This window comes from Anopheles arabiensis, chromosome 3 (assembly GCF_016920715.1).
Source record: "Anopheles arabiensis isolate DONGOLA chromosome 3, AaraD3, whole genome shotgun sequence".
In the NCBI taxonomy this organism is placed as follows: Eukaryota; Metazoa; Arthropoda; class Insecta; order Diptera; family Culicidae; genus Anopheles; species Anopheles arabiensis.
Genome location: NC_053518.1, coordinates 93,072,509 through 93,097,411, shown reverse-complemented (window position 1 = coordinate 93,097,411; position 24,903 = coordinate 93,072,509). Strand labels below are relative to the sequence as shown.

Genomic DNA, 24,903 nt, shown 5'->3' with positions numbered 1-24,903 from the left:
TTTGCCAAGCGCATTGCATACCTTCGGGCGGTTTTTGTTCACCGTTCCTCGCTTAGCGCAATTGCTATTTTGAGCAATTGTTACCGGAAATAATAATGTCGCTGCAGAAAACCATCGCCAACTCATCGCCGGGCTGTAAAAGTAGCAACACACCTTCTCATCCCATTATACCGCGCACCGCGACAGGAAAGAGAACGCCCCCCACACACCGAACCGAACGCCGAACAAAGGCAATATTATCATCTCATTATCTGGCGGGTAGAACGAAAAATCAACTTCTGCTCTTTTGGACCGGCGCGCTTTCAGCTTTCAAATTGGATCGCTGGCAGTATCGCTTCCGCTGTCCTTCGCTTTCGTGTTGTTTTCCTTTGGCTTGAACTTTGAACACCGTGTGTCTCGGGGAGTGAATTCATTTTCCGGTGACACTTTTGCCGCGTCTGGCCATTTGCTTTGCCCAGGGAGGTTCCCCAACTAATGACTTCAATTGGAATTGAACTTTGGTTAAGAATGGAACAATCCCTCTTCACCCCGCATCGACTGTTCGCTCGATTTGATTTTCGCATTGCACCGCCAGTGGGGAAGGAAACAGGAAACAGCAGAGCAGATGCGGGGGCGGCCCACAGCCCCGTCAAGGTGCACATAATCCCACTCGAATGCCACCACTTGCAGGCGAGGCGATGAGTTCGTTCGCATCCCCGAGCGCCATTATCGTTGGCATTTTAACGACTTGCCGTCAACTCGGAAGGGGATTTTCTGTTATTTGCCCCACCTGGTCCCCCCATTCCGCACCTATTGTACCGCTGCTGAATGGAATGTTTTTGCAGCCTGCAGCCGGCAACGAACTTGCAATGAAATGTAATCACAGTGATTACAGTGTTGCAACAGTAACGCTAAAATGGAACCACCCCGGGAAAGAATGGTGAGAAGAAAGAGAGAAAACACATCCTCCACCAGCGCGACAAGGCGCCCCGGCGTGCGCTTTGTGTAAATTTCGACGGAAGTAAAAAGATGGACGAAGCAACACCCCCCGCTCAGGAAATCCTTTCGTGGCGCTGCAAATAATCCGGCCAAGCAGTTCCGGCGTGCGGAAGAATTTACACGCCAACCGGGGGAGGGTAAAGAAAGCGTGGGAGCAGTGTTAGAGGCGCGCATGTGGTAAATCCCCGAGGGAGGAAAGGGAGAAAAAGAAACGAGTCCAATTATTGCGATCGTTAGGGCCAAAAGTTGGGGCGATTCGATTCCCCGTTTGGCGGTGCAGGAATCCATTGAGCGTTATGTTTCTGCTCGAGTGTCCCCGTGTGGTGGCTGGGGTTTGTCGTGTGCATCTTTGTGTACGTGAGACAAACACACACACTTCACTTTCGGTTGCGAGGAAAGATTTGTTTCTGATACCATCTCCTGTATTGCATTTTCTCGCGCACACAACCCAAAACCGCGAAAATCAAGACGTTTGGGAAATTGAAGCACGTTTGTGGGCACAAATTTACAAGCGACACGTCTTGTGTACATGCTTTGCAAGTGTTTGCTGTGTTGATTGCGGTTCGTGAACAATTTCCTTTAAGAAATCACGCTTAAAAACCTACAATAAAGCTTACAATTAATCCCTTAAGGAAAGTGCTTTTCAAAACATTTATTTCACATTCGTTTCCAAACTAAAGGGATATTTCTCTAGAGAGAGAGAGAGAGCTCTGTACAATAATATTGTGGGCAATACAATAATGTCTCCCTATGATTTTCCTCCTAGGGTCAAGACAAATATGATAATTTATGTTCTTGGAAATCCTCTTGAAATCCACAGCTTCTATCCTCAGCACTCTGTGCTTGTTGTGGTGTGCGACCCGCATTCAGCATACGCAAGGATGGATCAACGACGCAGCCTTTTGTTGGGGAGCTAAAACCCCATCGAGGTTGTAAATAAGTCCCCTGTATCCCTCCCCGTACGACCCACCAATACACAAGCGCACGGAAGCGCGCCTGATAATGTAATGATAATTTTGCCTTCGTTTATTGAATAATTCAAACTGATTCGCTCCTCCAATCAGTGAAAGGGCGCCGTTACACTGTAATGTGAAACACAAACGCAAAACTTCTTCCCGCACAGCGCCCCGAACACCATTCACGGCCATTTTGGCCAACACGCGGAAGTTGCCGGTGGTGCCGCGGCGCTGGAAAAGTTTTGCGAGCGCCACTGGAACGCATTTAAATAAACTCCAAACGTCGCCACAGTTGTGGATAATGGGAGTTTCTAGCGGTTTCTCGTGATTTCTCCATTCAGTGGAAATGTAGTGAAACAACGTTGCAATGCTCGTAGAATTTTCATACGCAAAAACACTTCTGGCAAAACCAATTCCCCGACATGTCTGAACGTAGCAACGAACCTCTAATTCAAACGTGCTGCCTTACAACACGTGCATTGAGGCGACATTTTCCATCGGGATAATCGAAGTGGGAAGCGTTATACTAACAAGCTGCTGGTTTGTTTGCGCGCTCGCCCGCAATATTTGCCAAACGAAATGGGGGAGGGGAGGAGCCTGGCACACCGTTACCAATTTCCACTTCCGTTTCGTGGGGGACGGGGGGAGGCAAACGGAAACGCAACACCCACTCGAAGAAACGTCCGGGCATTGATGACAGTTGTTTGTCGATAAATAAGAGCCGCCTTCTCTATTAGCGCAGCGCCAACCGGTACGCTAATCGTTCGCACTCTCCCCCCGCCACTCCCCACCCATTCCCCAGTGTGAAGCGTTTGCTTAAGCATTTGCGGGGCTGTACGGGGGTGTAGAGGACAGCCCATCGCTAATAGAAATCCCCCTCCCCCTGCTTTGCTACCTACACTACACTACCGGAGCACTGCGAGAAGAGAAATTCAACAATTGTGCTCAACCATTGCCTGGTCCCGTGCTGGCCAGCTGTCAAACCAGCTTCACCCGGTGGTGACGGCGGATTGCTTAAAGGTTCGCTCTAAAGACAGCGAACAGACCCCTTTCCCCATAGCCGGGGAACTCAATTTAATGCTTCACCAAAACCGAAACGATCCCAAAGGGAACTAACAGACACAGTTTGCGGTTACGCCTTTATTGATCATAGTCAATAAGCGTCCCAAAATGTTGATGGACGGACGGGAAAGAACCTTGCAGTCCGCGGCAGACAAAACCCCCCTCCTGCCGGGGGCACAACATTGAGAAGCGGCCACAATGAAGATGCGCGAGCGCCATCCAACACGGTAGCGCCGGTGCTCGGAAATTGTTTAAATTAAACTGATCAATTTCAATCAAGCACAGTCACACACGTCGCGTTGTTTTCTTCGTTTGAAGCGTTGCTATACAGAGGGAAAGAGAGAGAGAGAGATTTCTCTGGTTGACCCACAGACGCTTCACTTTGCTGCTCCATCTAGCAGCTGGAAACTTTTCGGGACGGGTTTGAAGGCCAGCCCGTGGGACCGTACCAGCCTGCCGATTGGTCGAAGTGGATTGCCGAGCTTTGCATAAAATCGTCCCACTTGGGAATGAAGGATTTGTTACATCGCAAAACATACACGCGCACAATCAAGGGTAGAATATTAAGTTGTGGGTGCCACCCTCGTGTACAAATTGGTGTCCCATCTTGCAGAAAGCCCTCCTTTTTTTGTTTGTTTGGAGCTTCGTGCACATTCATCGAACGTATGCTCAAACACAACCGTTTTTGGGGATGGTTGGCCCTCGTTATAAGCTTCAACTGCCTGCTGGAAGGATTTATCCCCATAAAGCACGCAAATGCTGGAACGGAGTTTCCCCTATACCATCCGGGAGGTTATGTCTGTTTTTTCCCTTTCCGATGTCAACAAAAACAAACAAACTCATCCGGCCTTCCCTTTTCATAGGCCATTTCATTATGCTACAGCCATCGGCCTACTTTGCTATTTGAATGCATGAAAGCTTCCATTCGCCTGCCGTCGCTCGGGAAGGATAACCATCGTGCAGGACTGTGGGACGTGATTGAAACATTATCTGGCCATGGTTCTAACGTCACCCAAAGGAGCCCCGATTGTCATAGGCAGAAGTGAAATAGGTCGTTCCTATTAACTTTATATCGAGATGAGTTACTGCTACGAACTGTCTGCTACGATGGAACGTAAACTAAAGTTACAGTTTCACACAGGTTTCCCCCCCCAAGCTGCCTAAACTTTGCTCAATTTATTATTTTAAGCAATTGCTTGAATGGCGCAAAAAATGCTTTCCTGAAAGCCGTTCAACTGTATTCCCGGATCACATTTGACGAAGGTGAGAACATTTAACGCAACTGCTGACCCATGCGAAACCCTTCGACATAAAAAACCATCCTAAACAGGGCTACACTTGAGACAAAAGTAATGCCGACCACGTTCATAAATCACCAGACCCTCCGGAGCGCACTCTACCTTCGTTTTGCGAGTAGACAACACACGAAAAAAATGGGCTTTTTCTTTCCACCTCGGGCTGCCGGGCGGTGAGCTACCAGGCGTCTCCATGAGAGTGTTTGCAAAAATCACAATTCCGCCCGCCATTCTACCGAGCAAACGCGCCACAAAAACACAATCTTTGCCAGCATAACATCCTGATACGGCTAGGCTTGGCCCCCTCGAACACTGTGTGTCTGTGGAGAGCATGCCGCGAGCGCGGGGGCACGTCGTTTGCAAAGAAAAACAGGAAAAATTATTTCATGTCATTTCTGCAATCCATTCTCTCGATCATGCCCCGCACTGCCTGCACTCTTCCCACACCCCGGTGCATTATGATAACGTTCACACGGGTACGCTGTCGTCACCGGTGCCATCTATCATTTCCTTTGCCGACCGTGGGAAACATGCCAGCCAAAAACCGTAGCTCCCATCGCTTTTCCCCCTTTTGGTTGTTCGCTCGTCGGTTTTTCCTAACCAGCGGAACGTAGCGGAAGCAAATTTGTCAACCGGTACGTGCGTGCGTGTGTGTGTCGGTGACTGTGTTCTTTGGGGTTCGAGCGCTTCCTGTGCGTGCCCGACGCAGCATCCTACCAGCTGTCTTGCAGAAACAAATACTTCCGAGGACACAGAGACACACACACACGTGCGCGCTCTTAGGCCCCCTTTTCTCCCGAAGGATTACACGCTCCACTCGGAAGCCGGTGGCCGTGGCCCGTACGGTTTCCCTTTCGCACGGAGTTAATACACCGTGATTTATGATCGTTCACATGCTTCCGGTGAACGTGTGGCCAATTCCGCCCTGTTCCAGTACAAAGACAAAAAACGGCACCAGACACGAGGTCAGCTGAGATGGGTTCAGCGACGGAAGCGACGATCGTGTCGTGTTGCATAGCATAAAATGGGCAACATATTTCAGCACGCTGGAACCCTTCTCACCTGCGAGCGAGAGTGGTGGGAAGGGCGTTGAGCGTAGTAAATAAAATAAAAGCTAAACTTAAAGCCTTGTTCGGCGTGGAAACGACCGGGTGGGCCCCCCGTGTGTGTATGTGTGTATTGGCATGATCGTATAAATTTCCCACGCACCTTCTATGGCTGGGGCAACATTTGCATAATCATTCAGTGCGGGTCACAACCCTTTTCGGTAAAGCCCGGCTCAGGTGGGCGGAATGGCTCGAACGGGCGCACTAAATGTCACAGCAGCAAATGTCAAAGCGCCGAACTCGAATTGAAAAGATTAAAGTTTGGAAAGGTCCGCTTGATTTAAACGCAAACTTTGAGAATAAATAAATACTTTGTTTCTTTCCACCCGCCATACGTTTCCCCGTCCCGTCCCGTATTACATATTTGCTCTACTCTATAATTCGACGGCAATAACCTCTACTGTGCTGCTAGTACGCATTACCATTCTACTATTCTAAATCAGGTGAGTGCAATAGAGAGACAGGCACATTCCCAACATACATTCCAAGAGGACACCTGCAACTGCATGTGAGTGCATTGACCAGCTAATGGTATCCCATCATCGCGGGCATCGTTCCTTGGGTGTGCTGGGTGTGTCAGTGTGTTTGTGCAAGCTTCGTATCGACAAACATTCACATCACGTACGAGCGGGAACATTTCTAGTGCATTAAAACGTTGAAAAGTTGCCATGTGCAAGGAAAAGCTTCAATTGAACCTTTCAAAAACGATGCCTTGATGTAAAAAAATCCTATCTCTAAGCAGTTAACAAACTCTTTAAAACGTGATTCTGTCGAGCGCATTGCATAACTTTAGGAGCTTTTGCGCTAGGGGCGCCTAAAGCTATGCAATTTGCATGACATTTTTAGAGAATTTATTAACCAATTTAAGGCGTCTTTTTTACCAGCATCGTCTGCAAAAGTTCATTCTACCTTGGTGTGGGCGTGTGTGTGGAGGGTGTACGTTTTCTGGTCAGGAGATTTGTATGTTACCCCAATATTAATGCATCGTTAAGTGCCGGGAAGGGTTAGGGGTGCTTTTTCCTATTTTCTGTTGCTCACCGACTTGTGCTTTATGAAAGATGCTAACCTTTTCCGCAAGCAACCATAACCCACCCAAGTCAATCAAATGAAGATAAATGACCCAAAACCAACCGAAAGGAAACACAGGGAAAAAGGGAAACCGTATCATCCATATTAATGTCAAATAAAACAACTGCAATTAACGACGGTAACCTACAACCACAAAACCAAACCCAAACCTGTGTGTGATGGGCCGGGGGATGAGCTGTTGTAAACTAATGATAGATTATTGCTGAACCCTAACAGCAACCCTGTTCTGTTCCTCATACGAAGGGGTGGGTCAAAGTGAGGGATAACCTAAAGAGTAATGTACTATTAAGCCCTGGTTTCTGCCGTTGGTTTCTATTTCAGTAGTGTTCGGTGTAAACTGTAAACGCAAAACGATAAAACAACCAATTCCATCAAACGGTGTGACGGTGTGTGATGCGCGCTATTCTATTCTATAAGGCTAAGAGTAGATGGAAGAGCGGACCGGCCAGAATCCCGGACCCCGGACCGGTCAGTATTCGGTAGTACCTTGACACTTTAAACCCTGATGCGCAATCCCGTGCAGCATCGAACCGCAGTGATCGCAAAAGGTTGGTGTTATGAAAGTGTATCCTTGCCATTTGTGCGGGTTTTGTGCCTAGAGAAAAGTAGAGAGAACGGGTTGAAGAAAGAGAGAGAGAGAAAGAGAGAGAGAGAGAAAGGTGGAGAGAAAGTAGAAAAAAGAGCTGGTGCAAGAGAGGATCGGTGTGGTTGCTTCCTTTGTTTGGCGTAAGATTTGCGCTTATCAAGTGCCATTCATTCCTTTGCTGGGCCAGTGGAAAAGCAACGAGTTTTTTTTTGCTGTTGCAACAGCAGTGGAACTTATAAGCTACACAGTAAGGTGAAAAGAATGTTTCAACCGTTCGTAGAAAACCAGTAACGAAACAATAAATAGTGAAAGTCACACACTGTGACGACAAACGCTCGGCTGGTAACGCTTCAACTCATGTAAGAAAACTGTTGCCAAAACTATATTTTTAGAATAACGTTTGCTGTTTGATGCAGTCGCCGCTTACATTCCAATCAACGCAAATACGCAATCATTCGCTCGAAACACAGAACATTCGAAACACAAGCACAACTCACTCACTCACACATTCGTAGACGCTAGAAATAAAATCTTCAACTACTAAACTGAAATGCTTTACAACTAGAAATTATCAATCAATATACATAATTTAACCAAATAAGCATTAAAAAACGATAACGTTACGTAAACTGAATTTAAACCACCGAGGTACAGCCGTGAGGAAGTTATCCGATTCGGTAACGAACCGGATTTCGCTATCTATCCCATCTCCAGGCGCGCCATCGTGGCCTTGGCCTCGCTTGTTAGCGGAAGCCATTACCCAATCTGTAGATAAACCACCGGCTCAAACAGATCGAGAAATTGCTATCACGGGATGCAACATGGGCCCCGCTCAATGGCTCGATAAAAGCTTTTTGGATTCACTGTACACCCCCCAAAAAGAAAAGAAACGAACAAGCGTTATACCCATGCTGTCTCCTCCCGCTTGGATTAAAGGCGTTGGAGGTCGTGCAATAGAAGTCATCCGGTGCGACCTTCGCAAGTTACCATTTGAGAGCGGCGTAGTAACGAAAGCTTACGGATTGTTCTGTCACCTGTCAGCCGGTTGACACTGTTGACATCCCACACCAACCTCCATCAGTTGCAAAGGAAAAGTTGGCCCCGTGGTGTTGCCTTTTTTTTTTTTTGTTGTTGCTCCAATTCCTATCGTGATTCTACGCCATTGTTTCTAGCTTTACTCTATTTGCTTTTTATACATCCGGTTTGCAAAACTTTCGCACAGAACTTTCCTGCTCAAGCAGCAGTTTCTTTTTGAGCTATTTCTTTGTTTTTGTATTGGAGCATATAGCAACGATACTGACGAAGATGTATCTTGCGTGTACGTTTGAGGAGACCCAACAGGAAACAGGACCACTCACTGGTGAGTCTTGTGCGGAAAAGTAATTATGCTTGTAAGCCGAAACAACAGAAAAAGTCGTCTCATGCTTCATTCATAAGGGTCGGAGGGGCGTGAAAGGACACCTCCCAAACAGGACATCTCTCACTGGCCCCAAAAACGCACCGCAGACAGCCTTACGGCCTTCTGTTACGGCTGACCCCATAAAAAGCAGTAACAAACAGTGTCGTTCTCCAACTGTCACCGTTAAGTTCCGGCCGATTCGTTATCAAACACTGGGCACCTCTCTCACCTTTGCACGAAACCCGAACCGGTCCTCCTGGTTCAAAACCCCACACAGCCGAGTGTTCCGGAAACTAATCAGCTTGAAAGTTCTGTCTCCCTTGTTGCGTAACGCATTTTGTGTGTGTGACACTACTTTCTTGTCTTTTTTACGCGCTACTTCTGCTGCTGACAAGACAGAGGTCAACGGAAGTTTCCCCCGCAGTGGGTTTGTTCTCCTTTCCCACGGGATTTTTTTCTGTATGCCACAAGGAGGCTATCAATATCATTTAACGCATGTTTCTCGGTCCACCTTTCGTCCCATTTCGGTAGTCGATCACGACAACGTGATTACAAGCCAAACTACACACACACGCGGCGAAGGCGACGACGGCGGCGGCAGTCTCACGTTGTACGACGCTGCTCAAAAACGTGCCGAAACTTCCGCACTATCGCCGACTATGACGCAGATTGGCTGCTGCTGCCGCCGCACGACAGCTGGTAACGAGGCAGGCCCGAAAATGAATTCGGCAAACATCTCCTCGCCCTCTCCCTCTCCCGCCCGAAGCTTATCGAAGATGTTACACTTCTTTAACGCTTCTTATCGTACCGACAAACATTGAATGAGAGGGAAAGAACAACTGTTGTCTTGCTTACGCATTCTCTTTCTCTCTCTCTCTCTCTCTCTGAGCGGTTTATCGGATCGTTTCCTCGATTTTGAAGAAATGACTCATGACAGATAAGATCGTCACTATTGACACGCATTTATTGGCTTAATTTGGACAAATAACGCAAAACGGTCAGCGATAAAGGAAACCGGTTCTAGCACTATTTATAATTTCACCCCTTTTTCATTGGTTGAGTAAACATAGACTCTATTTTTAAAAAGTCAAGATAACATCAACAATACAATAAGTGGTTCACATGATTTCGTTCAAATTATATTGAAAATCTAGCCTGAAAGTATGCAATCTGTTCAACACATTGCCCTTTATCAGTCAAAACCGCACACTTTGAAGCGATTAAATCGGAGTAGAGTGTTACAAGGTCACATTTGGTTTGCGCTAAATTTGTTTCAATTAGGCCCAAAAACACACAACCCGTCTTGGGGAGCGTCATCATCCACTTCACGCGCTACAAGACATCATCTGCGTGTGCCAGCTACGCTCCCTCCCTCCCTTCACCCCACATAATCAAGTGACAAATGATCAAATAGACTCAGGAATGATCAACAAGCCGTCCACAGCCAACTGCAACAACCCGCCATCATTCATCTCATCAAGTCGAGCGGACGAGCTGATTTACATTTCCCCATCGGGGGGAGACTCCCCGGGTTCCACTGTTTATACGGAGCCGGGAGTGGCCGGGAGCAGGGCGGGTAGTTCCGACGTACGGTAAATCATGACCATCAGACGCCATTAATTAGCGCCCGGGCCCGAGCCACACTCACTATGGGCAGGCGCGTCCGAGACGCTTCACACGAGACACGACACTTGCCTGGGTGTAGGGATCTCATTTGCTCCGATCTCGGCACAGCCCCGATCCGATGTGCGCCGATAAACACCGTAAACACTTTGTTTAACATCGTTTTGAACTTTTTCTTCTTCTTTTTCATACATCATTTGCTGCGAGAGGTACTCAGGGACGACCGGCAGAGCGGACGGTTAACGCGGGGACCAAAAGGTGCAAATTGGACGTGTTCCACTTCCTAGAATGTTGTCACCGTTGTGTGTTTGTGGCTCGGCGTGCTATCCGGCTATCCAAATCTATTGACAGTATTTTTCTTTCTTTCCCTTCTCTTTGATCTTTCCCTTTTCTTGCTTCCCCGTGAGTGGACAACCACATTCAATGAGGTAAGAGCGTGTTTACAGCAGATTGTAAATACCTTTTTGCACGATGGCATTCAGACGGTACGGGCCTTTCCCGACGCGTCTGGGGGCAGGCGCTGTGGATGCGTAAACATACACGCAAACACACGCACACACACAGCTGAGCAGTTTCAAAAGTAGGGAAAAAATATCATACCCCCGTGACAGATGGTCACACCGGATAACTTACACCTAGTACATCACACGGCACGGGTTTGTAAAGACGGACGGCGGCGACGGACACGTTCCATTGGCGATCGTGGATGATGTGGGTCGTCGTCTTCCCGTCGTCGTCTAGCAAACGCCTTATTTACCTCGCTTGACCCATCGTTTTGCAAACTCAAACCCCCCCTCCCCCCCTCGTCAAGACCCCTGTCAGACGTCGGAAATGGATGACCGACCGGCTAGATAAACAATGCGTGCGGATGAAATGAAGAGCACAGACGCTTACCTGTCACGATGAAACGCACCGCGCCTCACGGGACGCGATGATCGGATCGGTCGGCTTTGGAGCACGGAGACATTCGGAAGCCTGTGTGTCTTGGGGAGGTGTATGACAATGAAGCAGCATGAAACTGTCACTCGACACACCCCGAGGCAGGTTATCTTCGGGTCATCTTCCCACTCCGTGTGTGGTTTTATAACCTTCAAACGACTTCCTTTTCAAAAACTGAAATAATTCTGTCCTCAGCAGCTCATCGGAGCAAGAAGTCGGCATCATCCACTCCCTCCCAACACAATCAAACGGTGGGCCAGTGGAGAGAGAGAGATATAAAAAACCAACACTCCCATTGAATCGAATTTCATCTTGTTTTCATCCTAAACTTACCACAAATGGATTTCCGATGAAGCCGTTTCAACGCAAGAACCGGTGAAAACTTTATCTCTCCAAACATCTTACGCGCGGCGGATCCACTCGGTTTGCCAACCGAGCCGAGCCAAGTGGAGTGCGCCGTTATCCGGGGTTTCGTCTTCAAGCGAGTGACCTTGAAGTGTTTTAGCCCGTTCGAACGAAGTCGGTTTTACTGCTTTTTCTACTCTTTCACGCATTCTCCATATGACAACTTTATCATCAACAGGCAAACAACAGCGGGAAAGGCAATCATCGTGTCTGTTTGTTCGGTTTCTATTATTTCTACATTCTTTTTGTGTGAGCCAGGGTTTGCTATCCGCACGGGCCACGATACGTTATGTGGAGGAACGATATCAAACTCTTTCGAAATGATGGTAGTTTGTACACACTTCAAACTGTCCACACAGTTTCGCTCGATTGGAAATAAGACACACAAGACACGTACATACATAAAGTCAAACATAAGACACAGAAAACATAATAAAAAACGGAACGAAAGTTGTAAACTTATTGCATACCGCGTCGCACACAGCTTTCACACGAAACCCTATCATCTCACATTCATTCACAGTTTGTCTGTTTGGTTGCAGACGCATTTTCAGAATAACGTTCGGTAACTCGATCAAACCACTAACTACAAAGCTAGAGAAAGCACTAAAAATAGCACTACTTTATATGAGAAAAAACACATACAGAAGTTGTAAACGATGGAAGAAGATGAAAATGGCTTTTAAAAATAATGCATGCACAACATTTCGATACGGAGAACCGACACAGATTCATTGAAGAGTGAAGAAAAGCATCCAAAAGTTGAAGAAACGACAGGAAGAAACGACATCATTCAAGCAAGATCAACAAACGGCATTTTTGTTGTTGAAAACTATGGTGCATGTGGTATGCTGTGTGATGCTATGTAGTCGATGCAATGTGAGGCGTTAGTAGTGTGTGTAGAGTGCTTCGTTGTTCTTTTATTGAATTCGCGTGTTTTAATGGACACTTTGGAGTATCCAGCAAACTTGAGTCGTTTACATCGTGTGTATTTTTATTACGGTGTAGCGCGTCGATGACGTGTTAATCAAATATCAAAAACATACAACATAGCAGTTAAATAGAAATAGTTCAAGTGATGGTGACCAGAGATAGAACAGTGAAAGTGGTCTAGAGCGGGTTCACAGTGTACGCCAAAGAGAATAGAGAGAAAAACAGGGAGAGAGAGAAAGAGAGTTCTAAAGAAAGGGAAAACGGAAGAAACAGACAGATTTTACAGCGAGAAAAACGAACAAAACACGTCAAAAGAAAAAAATGGAACAAACAAAAACCATGTTGAGATCTTTACCTGTACACTTAAGCCCCTGGTGGATCAAACCGTACAACAGCGAACCACAGTGATCGCAAAACGTTGGACTCGAATAGGTCCACTCTTTAAACTCATGCTTGGTACGGGTGTCCTATATTGGTGGTTATTTGGTGTTGGAAGTGTGTCGGTGTGTTGGTTGGTCGCACACACACACACACACGTGTGCGTTTGATCGGTTTTGTGGGCCACCAGTTTTTCACGATTCACATGCATCGGGGGGGGATTTTTATTTCCACACAGTTTGCCAAATGAGTTTTTGGTTGCCAAGGTGATTTTGATGGAGTGAGAGGAGGGAACAGATGTAGGATCATGTTTTTGTTTTGTTTGCACCCATTGTGAGCAGGTTGATTTGTTGTTGTTGTTGGTAATGGTGGTGGTGGTAGGGCCAAAAGTATCATCATGTTGGAATTGGTTCGTCGTTTCGGTTGTCAGTTGGAAGATTGTCATAATGATGATGAGTTGGGTTAAGTGATGTTCAATGACGATTTGTAAGGTTGATTTGTTTTTTTTTTTTTATGTTTTGGTTTTGGCACAAAAATCATGAAATAAAAAAGTTGAAAATATAGAAACGGGAGAACGATTAGAACAGCTAGATCATCTATGAGGAATATAACTTAAACTTAACGGATAAAACTTAAATGTCACTTGTTAAGGTAAATAGAAAAAAAGCATAATTATGTTCCTCAACTTATACTTAAAATAATCAGAATGTCGCGTGCTTCTCTTGCCTGTTAAAACGTATTCCAAATAATTCAAAACTGAAGCTCATTGTAAATTCAATAAAAAAACACATCAACATAAGTATAGAAAGCGTTTTCCCTGATGACTTTTCTGTGGGTTTTTCGTGTATGATTTGTGCGATAAGAACTGCATTTAAAATACGCCAAACTGCAATCAGCGAACTCTATTCTAGTGGCTCTATTCTATAGCGCACATACACTCACACAAAAACTAGCTATGCACTAGCAAATCGTACTCGTCCTCCGGAACCTGTCCTGTCGAATTTTTACATCCAATTCGGTTCAATTTCGGTCTGAAGCTTTTTCGTCTTATCAGAGTCTTATTAGAGTCTGAACTCTAATTAGGTACCAGAGGCAAAACCGATTCGCATTGCAAGTAACGGCAGCAGCAGCAGCGGTAGAAGAAAGTAGTACAAACATATTCGACGCAAACACTGGCTGACGCAGCGGTTCGCACCAGCCGGTCCAGTTTCTATTCTAAAGCAACTCGGAAATTCAACTCAACGCAAGCAGCAACTCTTGCTCTATAAACTAACAGGCTGATCGCTTATCTATTGAATTCGCTGCTTTAATTTATTTCATGCACGCACTCTTCAATGCTGTCGACACACAGGTGATTGTTGCAAAACGTCAATACGTGCCATATGCCAACTGTTCAACTCTGTACCATACACACCAGCAGTTCGACCTATCGAGCTACCTCCTTTTGCCTAATGCTTTCTTTTTTCTGCCGAAGGAAGCTTGCTGCTGCATCATTTTGCGTTTATTTTGATTTGATAGATTAAAGCGAATGCATAAGAAAACAAAAAACTACCGACTCTTTAGGCTAGCTGAAAGTATAGGAAGCATCGCGAATTACTGTACAGAAAGTGGGAGCGAAGGGAACGGCTCGGAATAAAGTAGACAACGAACAGGGTGTAGGCTCGATAAATTACTAACATCTCGTTGCATCTCGATCATTATTATTAGGCTGATCGTCTCATCAATTTTCACGCTCAATATAAACTCTGTCAAAGTGCGAAATTGATACGCTTTCCAGCTGTCAACTGCCATCGTAACACGCTTGTCGCACCGATTCGTTTGCCGCGATATTTCATTGCGCCGTAACCGCTTTATTCAATTAGCGTACGCAAACGATCCGTGGAGTGGAAAAGCAAACAAAAAACCAACCGTAAAACTAAACAACCGCGGGGAGCTCCGTCCGACGCCCCCAAACGCCCCCGAAGAAGATGATTTGTTAAATTAATGCAAAAAGAAACATCGTACGCAGCACACCGGGTGTTGGAACGGAAACGGCCCCAGCGAAACGAGGTAGCCAAAATAAAACATAAATTACACTTCCACGAAAAACCGCTAGGGTCGCCAAAAGGAGCAAGCAGGCCGTAAAACAAATTCAAAGTGTATAAAGAATAGTCGCAGTGTGGTGCGTGGGGGGAGGGAAGAGCACCAAAAGCCGGTGCTCCAAGCTGGTCCGGCACTGGATCTCTTACACCCGGGGTTCGGGGTTCGTGATCGGACCGTTTGGATGAAGCTATTTTTATTCCGAGCCAGGATGGGAGGGGGCGGCATTGCGGGACTGAGGGCAAAGAAAGCAGGAGCAGAAAAATATGGAACGAGTTGCGCGAATGAGCCGAAACGAAGCCAAGATTTAACTAACAAACAGAAACAAACCAAAAAAAGATCGTTCCAAAATTAGTAAGTAATTTTTGAGTAAATTGCTCAAAAAATGAAACACGAAAGCGGCGCATGAAAAACGCTATTATCAACAAGAAATTTAACAACCCTTCTCAAGCTAGCAAGTAATCGAAGAGTCAAAACGCGTTTCTTTTCTTGGGCGGAGGGTAAAGGTAAAGTAAATCTTAAATTATCTAAAACGGTCCAAAAGCGGTATTATTATCAAAATAAATCAACTAAAACGAGGTAAAGATAAGTAAACACAGAACATTGGGACCTAAATCGGCCCGTACTTACATCGGAATCTGCTCCCTTATCCGCACCCGGACACTTGAAGGTAACGTACTCGTGGCATCGTTTGTGAACGACAAAGGAACAAACTGTTGGAGTCGAAATGAGAACAATCACATCACAGATAAATAAGTAACGCGCAAATCAGTTTGGATCAGCTTTGCGCTCCGTACGTACCTTGACATTGGAATCCTTGCTTGCCAAAGCCCCTGTGGTGGGAAAAGTTATACGATTAATAACGCCACAGCACCCAGCCGCCGTCAAGAAAATAGAGCGAAAATGGTGGCATGAAACGAGAGAGATTGGGAGAAGAGATAACAATGAAAATATAATTAATTTACTACCGGATGGTGGCTTAACGTTTTGTAAATGATCGGGTTGGGTCAAGCGGGCGCTATCGCTCGCTACAAATTTCCACCTCCAGTTCCCCAGAACTCTTCCAACTCGTCAGTGTGTGTGTGCTAGGTTCGGTTTTGGGTTTTGTTAATATTTCACCCCGAAAAAACCCTCAAATCGATCCCATGGAACACGCCGTAGTCGCAACAGTCGTTGTCGCAAGGGCACACGACGAAAACCAGCCCCAATCGATGGACAAATTTAAATAAAATATTCCACACTCTACAGGTAGTGGCGCGGTTGGTCGCCTTTTTTGGAAAGAAAAAACGGAACATAACAAACCTTGCCCACCCACACCCCCCTATCATTATCCTCGTCATGGCGTGGGGCATGACAAAACCGCACACGCACGCCAGCCGGGATTTTCCCTTCGGGCTTCGGGTTTTGGTTGGGCGGTTTGTTGTGTTGTTTTCTCTCCTCCTCGGCCTCCCCCAATGCTTCGAATTTGGATAAAATTGATGAAGTGATATTATGTAAGTGTGGACAGCGGGGGCCGCGGGAACCCCGAGGGCGGGCGGCCCCTCTGCTCGCTGCGGGAGCGTTTGTTTGTGACGCGCCGTTTGTCATAATAATTAAATTTTCCGAACACTCAGCTCCGGACCGGAGGCCCAGCTGCGGTGTGTTGGTTTGGTGTGCTGGCAGCGTGTTTTTTCCCTCCCATCGCTCGGTGCTGCTGTTTGTTTTGGTAGCTACCGTTCTGCTCGATCTGGTTACAGCCGTTACGGTCGCTAACTCGTTCGGGGTTTTTTTGGCTCGTTCATCAAGCTGGAAAATAGTTTTCCATCAGGCCACAGTCCACAGACCACATTTGCGGGGCAGTTGAACTTACCATGCAAGGTTAAGCTAACGCAATGAACGGTTTGTAGAAAGTAACAGCATCAGTTTCAACGTTTTTCCTTTCCATTTATTTTGGTCCTTCGAACCGGATTCAACGGCCAACATTTCTTGCCTCTATGTTAATTAGTAAGGGTCGCACTCGTTCTCGTCGCCGTAAATTTACCTTTCTTTCTGTTTCAGCGAAATTTTCCATCAATATCATCGATCCAATCCCACATTAACCACATAATTAAATTCATATTTACCTCGCCAAACGCGCGCGTGTAATCGATCACGGCCGAAACCTCCGTGACAGATCCCGTTTCAATCCTATTTCCGCTTTCGCTCTTTGTAGCGGAACATGCCAAAGCCCCCTGCGCGTAGGCTGTATTTGGAGGCCGCAAGCAAACATCCCAAAACAAACACTCGCACAGCGTTTGGTGAGTTGATTGAGCTGCGAATTACTATTTTAGCACCAGACTCCGTCCTGGAAGCCTCTTTCCAATCGATTTTCCTGCCTATCGGTTGCCGATTACTCGTAAGCTCGTAATTTAGCGCGAAATCTCGTCGTCGAAGGCACCAGAAAAAGCTGCTTTTCCGGATGGGCCGGAATGTTCAGCGGCAAATCAAAATAGCTTCCACATAATTTCCACATCAAAACGCCCATCCCGATCGAGATCGAGAGGACTGGTTGCCATCTTAACCGGCAAGGTATTTTGGCAAGCCACCTTCTGCTGCTGGTTGCTCTTTATTTATTATGGCGTGAAAATTAAATGAGCTTCTCCATTCTTCGGCGCTAGCAACCGGCGGGGACCGGCTACGGCTAAGACGACATCCGACCCAGTGGCTCGTCAAAGTTCGTCAAAAAGCCTATCAAACCCCATCATCCATAAAGCAACAGCTTCCGAAGCAGATGCTGCAGCAGCCTTATGGCTTAAGCATAAACGGGAGCGTGCGTCTGTCGCCCTTCAGAGTGTCACGAGTTCACGTGTGTGTTTTGTTCAATAATTTACACGCATAATTTCCACCCCATCGCCCGGGTTTTATTGCAAAGCAATCATTGCCCCGTTTGCCTGGTTTGGGGTGGGCGCACCTGGACGCACAGATAAGACGCACAAAGGTGCGACCTGGAAACGAATTAATGCAGGCAGCGTGAAGAGGTCCCCTCGGCTCTTCGGCCTTCCGGCCCTCCCCGGGCAAAGCTGCTTCCACCGTTACAAAGTCAGCCGCTGGCTGCCGCATCAATATTCCTAACGACAGCGCCCGGAATTGCTTTCGCCCTTCGCCGAGGGTCCACCGGTTCGCCTCCTTGCTTGCGGGATCGAAATTCGAAATGAATATTTAATCGTGTAATTTATTCGGTTTCACTTGCCTAACAATTCATCCCACCAGCCCTTTTGGGGAATGAGTGGGAATGGGGGAAGAGAAGGGTAGAATATTCTCACGCACTTATCTACCTCGATCGCACATTCCACTCTTCCCCCTACCCACCGGGTTCATATCACTGATGCCCAAACCCATTAACTCTCGGATGTGCGGTGTGCGCGCGGCGACGACCTTGCGCGAATATCCTTCGCGTAACGGCCATTCGGTAATGGAAATGGCACGCCGGCAGCCAATGGCGATAATGGCAAAACCGGTACCAGTGGGGAAAGAAAACCCGTCCCTCGTCCCTTTTTTTCCCGTCCCCCCGAATGATGGATGATGGTCCGATGCGAAGGATATCGAGTTCGACGTAAATTAAACACTGGCCCTTCGCGGCTGTGGCGAGATTTTCCATGCTCAATATTCGCCCCCCTATGATGGTTGATTTATGTCTCTAGCTGTGTGTGTGTGTGTGTGTGTGTGTGTGTGTGTGTGTGTGTGTGTGTGTGTGTGTGTGTGTAGAAGGACGGAGTTTTTTGTCCGCCAAAGTCCATTTACTTATTCTTCGGTGTCGTTGATTAACTTTTCATTTTGTTCCATGTCGAGAAGATCTCTTGCGATATTAGGGCCGGATCAGGCTGATGTAATCGATACAGTTTTAGAGCCTCCGCTACACTGGTAGTAAGCATTTGTGGTCGTTTTGCTGTATATTTTTAATATAAAACTCCTGCAAGTCTTTCATTGCAAGCTAAATCATTTAAAAAAAAGCAAGTTCACGCTCACTGTCCGGAGCACAACAGCACTATTACAGCCACGAACGACAATTATTGCACTTGCCGTTACCAACGGCAAAGACTTTGATCCGTCGCAGCAGCGCAAACATTTTCCGTTCTGCAAGGGCCGTTTGTTTCTTTCCTTTCTTCTTTGCACCAAATTGAGGCAGCAAAAAAAAAACGAAACAACACCCGAACCGAACCAGTGGAAAAGTCAAATTTAACCCCCCGAACCAAACAAAAAACCCCCAAAACCACACCGACAAACAACGTTAGCATGGGCCACACACCACCAAGACGGCGACGACGAACGGGCCAGGGCCGAAACATTTTGCTGCAGCCGGCGGCTATCAAGCAGCTGCTACTGTTGCCGCTATTAAACGCGAAAAGAAAGAGAAAACACCCGCCCTTTGAGCTACCAACACCAAACACCCGCCCGGTATGATCGGCGCAGCTCTATGCTGAATCCATTACCCAGCGGAAATCAACCGAAACTCGGTAAAGCAACGAAAAGAAGGGCAGCCAAAGTTGTGTTGCCCGCCGCCGAACAAATGCGGTAGGAAATTTGGATCGGTTCCCAAACTCTCTCCCTCCAAACCGGGCTCCAGGAGGAGAGGAGAGGAGGAGAGAGTGAGAAAAAAACCCACCACCCTTTCCAAAAGCACCAGTGCCGATGATACTCTGCTTTGGTTTGGTGGAAATTGAACCAACCGCACCACAGCGCCTTCCGACCTGCCCTCCTTCAAGACGTCAAAAAGCTACCAAACTCAAACCCCCTTACATCAATGTCCTGTTTTCCTCAACGGCTTACACCTCTACCGCGACGCTCCCAATCGAAGTAGGCGAAGAAGAAAAGGCAATAGCTCAGCCAGAGGAAGCCAACAACAACCAAAACAAATGGCAAAAAACGGCTTGCAAACCACACACACACACAATGAGTGGAAAGAAAAGCCTGCAGAGAATTGGCGCTGATGGAAGCTGGCTGGGTGGTTTTTTCCAAGCCGTCGTGGGAAAGTGTGGCTGCCCTCCGGGCGATTGAGGGGCGATGGGGAGGTAGAAGACGCTTGCAATACAAAAGAAGCCAGGCCACGGGGTGGCCGGACAAGAAGGGAACAGATGTGTGGGAAATGGCGAAAGCGCTTAATAGGAAACGGCTTTCACACCGACCGACCGACCGAGAAGCAGTGGCTTTATTTCGTTTAGGACGTGGCAGAGTGATAAGGAACAGGCTGATAGCTGTCCAAAACCGGTAACAGAATAACAAATAACGTTTCAGAAATGTATTAAGATGTTGTTGAGGCGCACGGAAAGGGAAAGAAAACATAGAAATGTGGGAGAAAAACGAGAGAAAACAGGAAAACTACAATAGATAATTAAAGTATAAAACAAATTAAGGAAAAAATATCAAATATCATTAAAAATAAAACATAATATGTTATTGGAAAATTAAAGAAACAAACACACTGTTTTTCTGTGACATGTTTCATGCGCTTGAAGACTAACACAGTGACGAAACGACCTGTTACACTGTTGCCTGCGTGTGCAAAATGTGAGTGAAAAAGAAATGATCCCAAACCTCAACGCCTTTCTGCCTCGAAACCAACCCAGCCGGAAAACTGTTTGCTTCTTGGGAACACACACACACACACACATACAGCCACAGCAAATCTTTGCGCCACTTTTTGCATTGTGTTTTACAGTATCTTTTCGCTGGAATTACCCTTTCCCGTTCATGTGGGAGAACAAACTTTGCTTTAATGCAAAGTTTTCAACATTGTGTTTGCGTGTGTTTGTGTGTGTGTATTGGTCCACCCTAAAGTGTGTGTGTGTGTGCACAAGCGAGACACAAAGAGAGCGGGAGATGATGCTGTGGTTGAAAAAGTTGCCCAATACCTCCGTACAAACACTTGCGTCACCGCGCAGGGTCCCAAGGCAAGGAGGTTCCTCGCTTGCTTACTCTGAAAGAGAAAAAAGAGGAAAGTCCATCTCTCGGGAATACGTCGCTCTGTTCCAGGAGTTTTTCCGTGTTTCATACTATTATAGCTTCGTCCTAGGTCCTCAACACACCTGCAGGGACCTCCTCGCAAAACCCCAAACAAGGAAAGGGAAAACTTCGCTCAAAGAACAAAACTACGCAAGGTGGCAACAGTAGCGGCAGATAAGCGCTACGTGCGCCAGGGATCGGGGACGTCCCGGTAGAACCCGGGCCCTGACCAATGTGAAACCGTGCATGAAACATCACCCTTCAGCAAGATCAACATTTCCAGGAAATGTGTTTTCAATGTGTGTGCTTTCTTCGTTGACTAAACCAAAAATTCCGCAAAATGTTTACCTTCGCCTTCGTCGTCATACTCGCTTGGACTTCTTATCGAGCTGACAAATATTAATTTAGAAAGCAGAGTACTTTTTTTGTGCCAGTGTGCCCTTCCCTGTCTCTATCGAAATTGGTAATTTTCTTGCGCTCCTTTACAATGTCTGCTCTCTTTTTTTTTTTTGGTTGGCTCCTTCGTCCACAAGCAGGCAAACGAAAGATTGTGCTGATGACCAGAAGGTGCTAGTCACCTCGTTCTAGTACGACGGGTTATCGGTGTCATAAATTTTTCCCTATTCCTTTTTTTTCGCTGTTGTTGCTACTTCTGCCAGTCTCGGGAGAGATTTTGTAACAGAAAACCCTACAGCACAGCATGTTTTTGACTTCAGTTAGGTTGGGTTTCTTTCTTATCGGCGTTTGCTTTCTTTCTTTCCTTGACACGGCCAGCGGCGCAGCATAGGATATCGGTAGCAGCCGCACGAGGAGTATTTAGGCGTTGACGTGATGAATGACCGATGTCAGATCAGGATAAAACTTTTACCTTTTTTCCCCCACTTTAGTCGGCAAGCGTTCGTTTAGGGTCTGTGGTTGTCACCAGGAAAGATGGTAACAGTTGTGAATGTTACAAGATGCTATGTCTTTCAGTACATAACCTTATATGTTTCGGAAAGCTAGAGCTTTGTCTAACTTTTAACCTTCCGAAAAGCGTACCTTTTGGCGCTTAAAGCACAAAACTCCACAGAGTTCTTTCAAGATCATTCAAATTATTTCCAATATAAAACGCTGGAACATCTAAACCCTCTGCCATTTAGAATCCTGCCCGAGTCAAATTAAAACCCACCTGCATCCCCCGCCTTCCCACCAACATGTTGGCATGTTGACAAATTTCATTAAAATCATTCACCCCGAACCGATCCAGTGTCGGCAAGCGTTTGCAGGAGTGCGACACCGAGTATGATTGAATTTACACCTAGCCCATCACCAATCGCTTGCTCTGGCACTCTGGCTTCTCGAATAACCGTCCGTCACCATCCGTTCTTTTCCAACCAACCAACGTACTGCATCGTACCGGAGCACTGGTGGAATGTTTGCTCGCTGAAACCCACCGTAAGGAAGCCAGAATAATTTACACTCCAAATCACTCGAGCTCTTTTGCCGCGCACAACGTGCCCAACTAGGAGGAAAACATAAAGCACCTCCCCCTCGAAAAAAAACCAACGTCACACCGCCACACGAGGTAATAGGATTTTCGTCGTCAACAGACGTCGCCCGCAACCCCTCAAACAGAGCCACCAAGAGCCACGACTCGTCGTCGACGCGCGAAAACTCTCCCCCGAGAGAAAGAAAGCTTACCGGCGGCTTGGGCACATCGAAAACTCGAGCCAGCAAGGACGGATGCTACGGTGAAGCTGAAAATTCATTTCTTTTCGAACTGTGCACCGTTTCCATTTATTATTAAATAAGGTACAATGCTGGAGAGTCGGTTACGTGCTCCAGGTCCGGCACATGTTCGGCACATACACACACACACAACCAGGAAATGGAGAGCCAACGCGTGAACAAGTTTCGCTAATGCCACGGACACAGCATACGGTAACATGGGAGCTTTGTAGTCGGTGGTTCTTTTCGGACGGCCACTAGTGCTGTTGGAAGTTGGTCTGCGCAGACGATGAAGTTCAAATTTGTCGCTTTATTTAATTTTCACCTTTATCAAGTGGCGTCCGTGCCATGGGACAATGTTGTAGTTTTTGGGGCCTTCAACCAACAGTCCATCGTAAAGGGGAAACAATATTTTTAAGCTTTTTACCAGCTTTTCCATGAAATTGTGTAAAATAGCACAACGACAACAACAACAACAAAAAACAACGAAGTCATCACATCTGCCAAACGGAACCCTTTCAAATTGTTCCGGTTGAATTTTCCCACCGGGCCCGTACATGACAAGCTCCCCCAGCAGCAGCAGCAGCAGCAGCAGTAGCAGCAACAGCAGGCCTGGGAGAAACAAACATCATTTGGTCCTTCGAACCGGATTTCTGCGCTCGTTCCGATGACGCAGGAGAAATGGCACCGAAAAGCTTTCGCATTAACCATGGCTGCTTCGTGTGTGTGTCTGTGTGTTTGTACATAACCGCGTGACACGTCTACAACACGTCATGTCACACTGGATGGAACTTTAGTTTGCAGTTCTTCGTTCGGGCACATTCTTTTTCCCTCGTCGCTTTCCATGTACCGTGTATGTGTATGTTATGTAAGCTTCATCGCCCATTCTGACTGATTCCAACCGATATGCCATGGCGGACCGTCACTGAACCGTTAAAGGTGGCTCCCTTGACAGAAGCCAGCAAACTGTTGCTCGGTGCCAACTTCCGACACACGTACATACAGACACACACGTATCCTAAGGTAACGACGATCAGAATCTCATTTGCCTTCCAAACGTTGCGGTACAAACTAATGGCAAAGCTCTAGCTTGCCAACGCTGAGCAGAGTACCGATTGAACCCATCCCACCGAGTTATAACACCAAACGAACCCTGAAAAAAGACCTACCATTTGCCTGGGACACCCTCTGGAGCACACACGGCAAACACAGGAAGGCTTAAACCCAACCAGAAGGTTGATGAGATGAAAGGCAACTCGATACCGATGGGGGACGATGATGTGTAGGGGGAAAAGTTGGGAACACTTTTTTCGTGTCCGCGCTGCCCTAAACATGGCCTACCTCAAACCAAAGTATGCAAAGGCAGAACCAACCGGGAGCGAAAATATGTCAGGTGATTGTTTCAGATCAAAACCCATTACGGGGAACCACCGGGGAGGTGTCCTGTGACGAACTACATGTTCGATATGGGGTTGAGGAGCCACCCAGGGCCAGCACGTCCCCGGATCTAACAAAACACTCCTGAGAACCAGCCTTCGGGGCCATTTTCTGGGCGTATACTTTTTCCCTCACACAATCCGAATCCTTTCGTCCAAGCCAACATCAAAATCCAAAGCGAAAAAAAAACAACAACCAGCTAAACAGATGAGATGAAAAGCATTGCTAGAGGCAGAAGGGTGCGCCGTTGGTTGAATTGGTAGAAAAACTTGTTGAACCAGGACGATGGTGACCATCCACACAGAGCACGGGATGGAAATAGAATATTGGCTCCCGCCGGGTTCGTTTTTCGACTAGTGTGGACGAAGCGGCTCCCACCAATCAAACCGGTAGGGACAGAACAGCAATCCGTCCTTGTGATGGGCGTCTCTCTCTCTCTCTCTCTCTCTCTCTCTCTCTCTCTCTCTCTCTCTCTGAGCGTTTTTTTCCGTCCATCGTTTCATCAGAACATGATATCCATCCGGCAGCCTGTTATTTCATTCCTGTGACTGAGCACAAGCTATTTCCATATCGCTCTCCAGCCGTGTTTGTGAACATTTAAGGTGCACGCCGCACAAGCCCCATGTCTGCCCCATGGCTCCCAGGGTTTGGCTCGCGGAATCAAAGCTGTTGAAAAGCCCAACCATCCAAGGGCGCTCGAGATCAAAGCGGGTTTATAAATAGGATAGGATACGGCATAAAAACGGCGCTTCTTAAATTGTGAAACAACATGCTCCACAACAAGGAGATCCCATAGCTGGAGCTCCGCTGTCCCATTCAAAAGGTTTTTAGTAATAACATAACTTGTGTGCCAGTTGGAACGAAAATTGAAGTCATCAAGCAACGTACTGCTAAGGAGATTGCAACAAGCATCAACGTAAGAGCTTCCGAGCAACAATCTAACCAAGCTTCCCTCTATTGTAGCTGTAATTGC

At 46.9% G+C, this 24,903-nt stretch overlaps 1 protein-coding gene across 3 annotated transcripts in view; it reads right to left on the bottom strand.

The window, feature by feature from the left end:
- Positions 1 to 24,903, bottom strand: part of LOC120901577 (protein kinase C, brain isozyme-like) — a 63,206-nt gene that overhangs the window by 16,273 nt on the left and 22,030 nt on the right. For 2 of the 3 annotated variants that reach the window (XM_040309634.1, XM_040309635.1), the window contains exons 3-5: positions 15,630 to 15,661; positions 15,459 to 15,541; positions 12,727 to 12,838 (exon numbers count right to left, since the gene is read on the bottom strand). In XM_040309634.1, the coding sequence (XP_040165568.1) occupies positions 12,727 to 12,838; positions 15,459 to 15,541; positions 15,630 to 15,661 (227 nt within the window). Of the gene's footprint in view, positions 1 to 6,972; positions 7,082 to 12,726; positions 12,839 to 15,458; positions 15,542 to 15,629; positions 15,662 to 24,903 lie in introns of all 3 variants that reach the window. The other variant, XM_040309636.1, reaches the window with a different exon arrangement.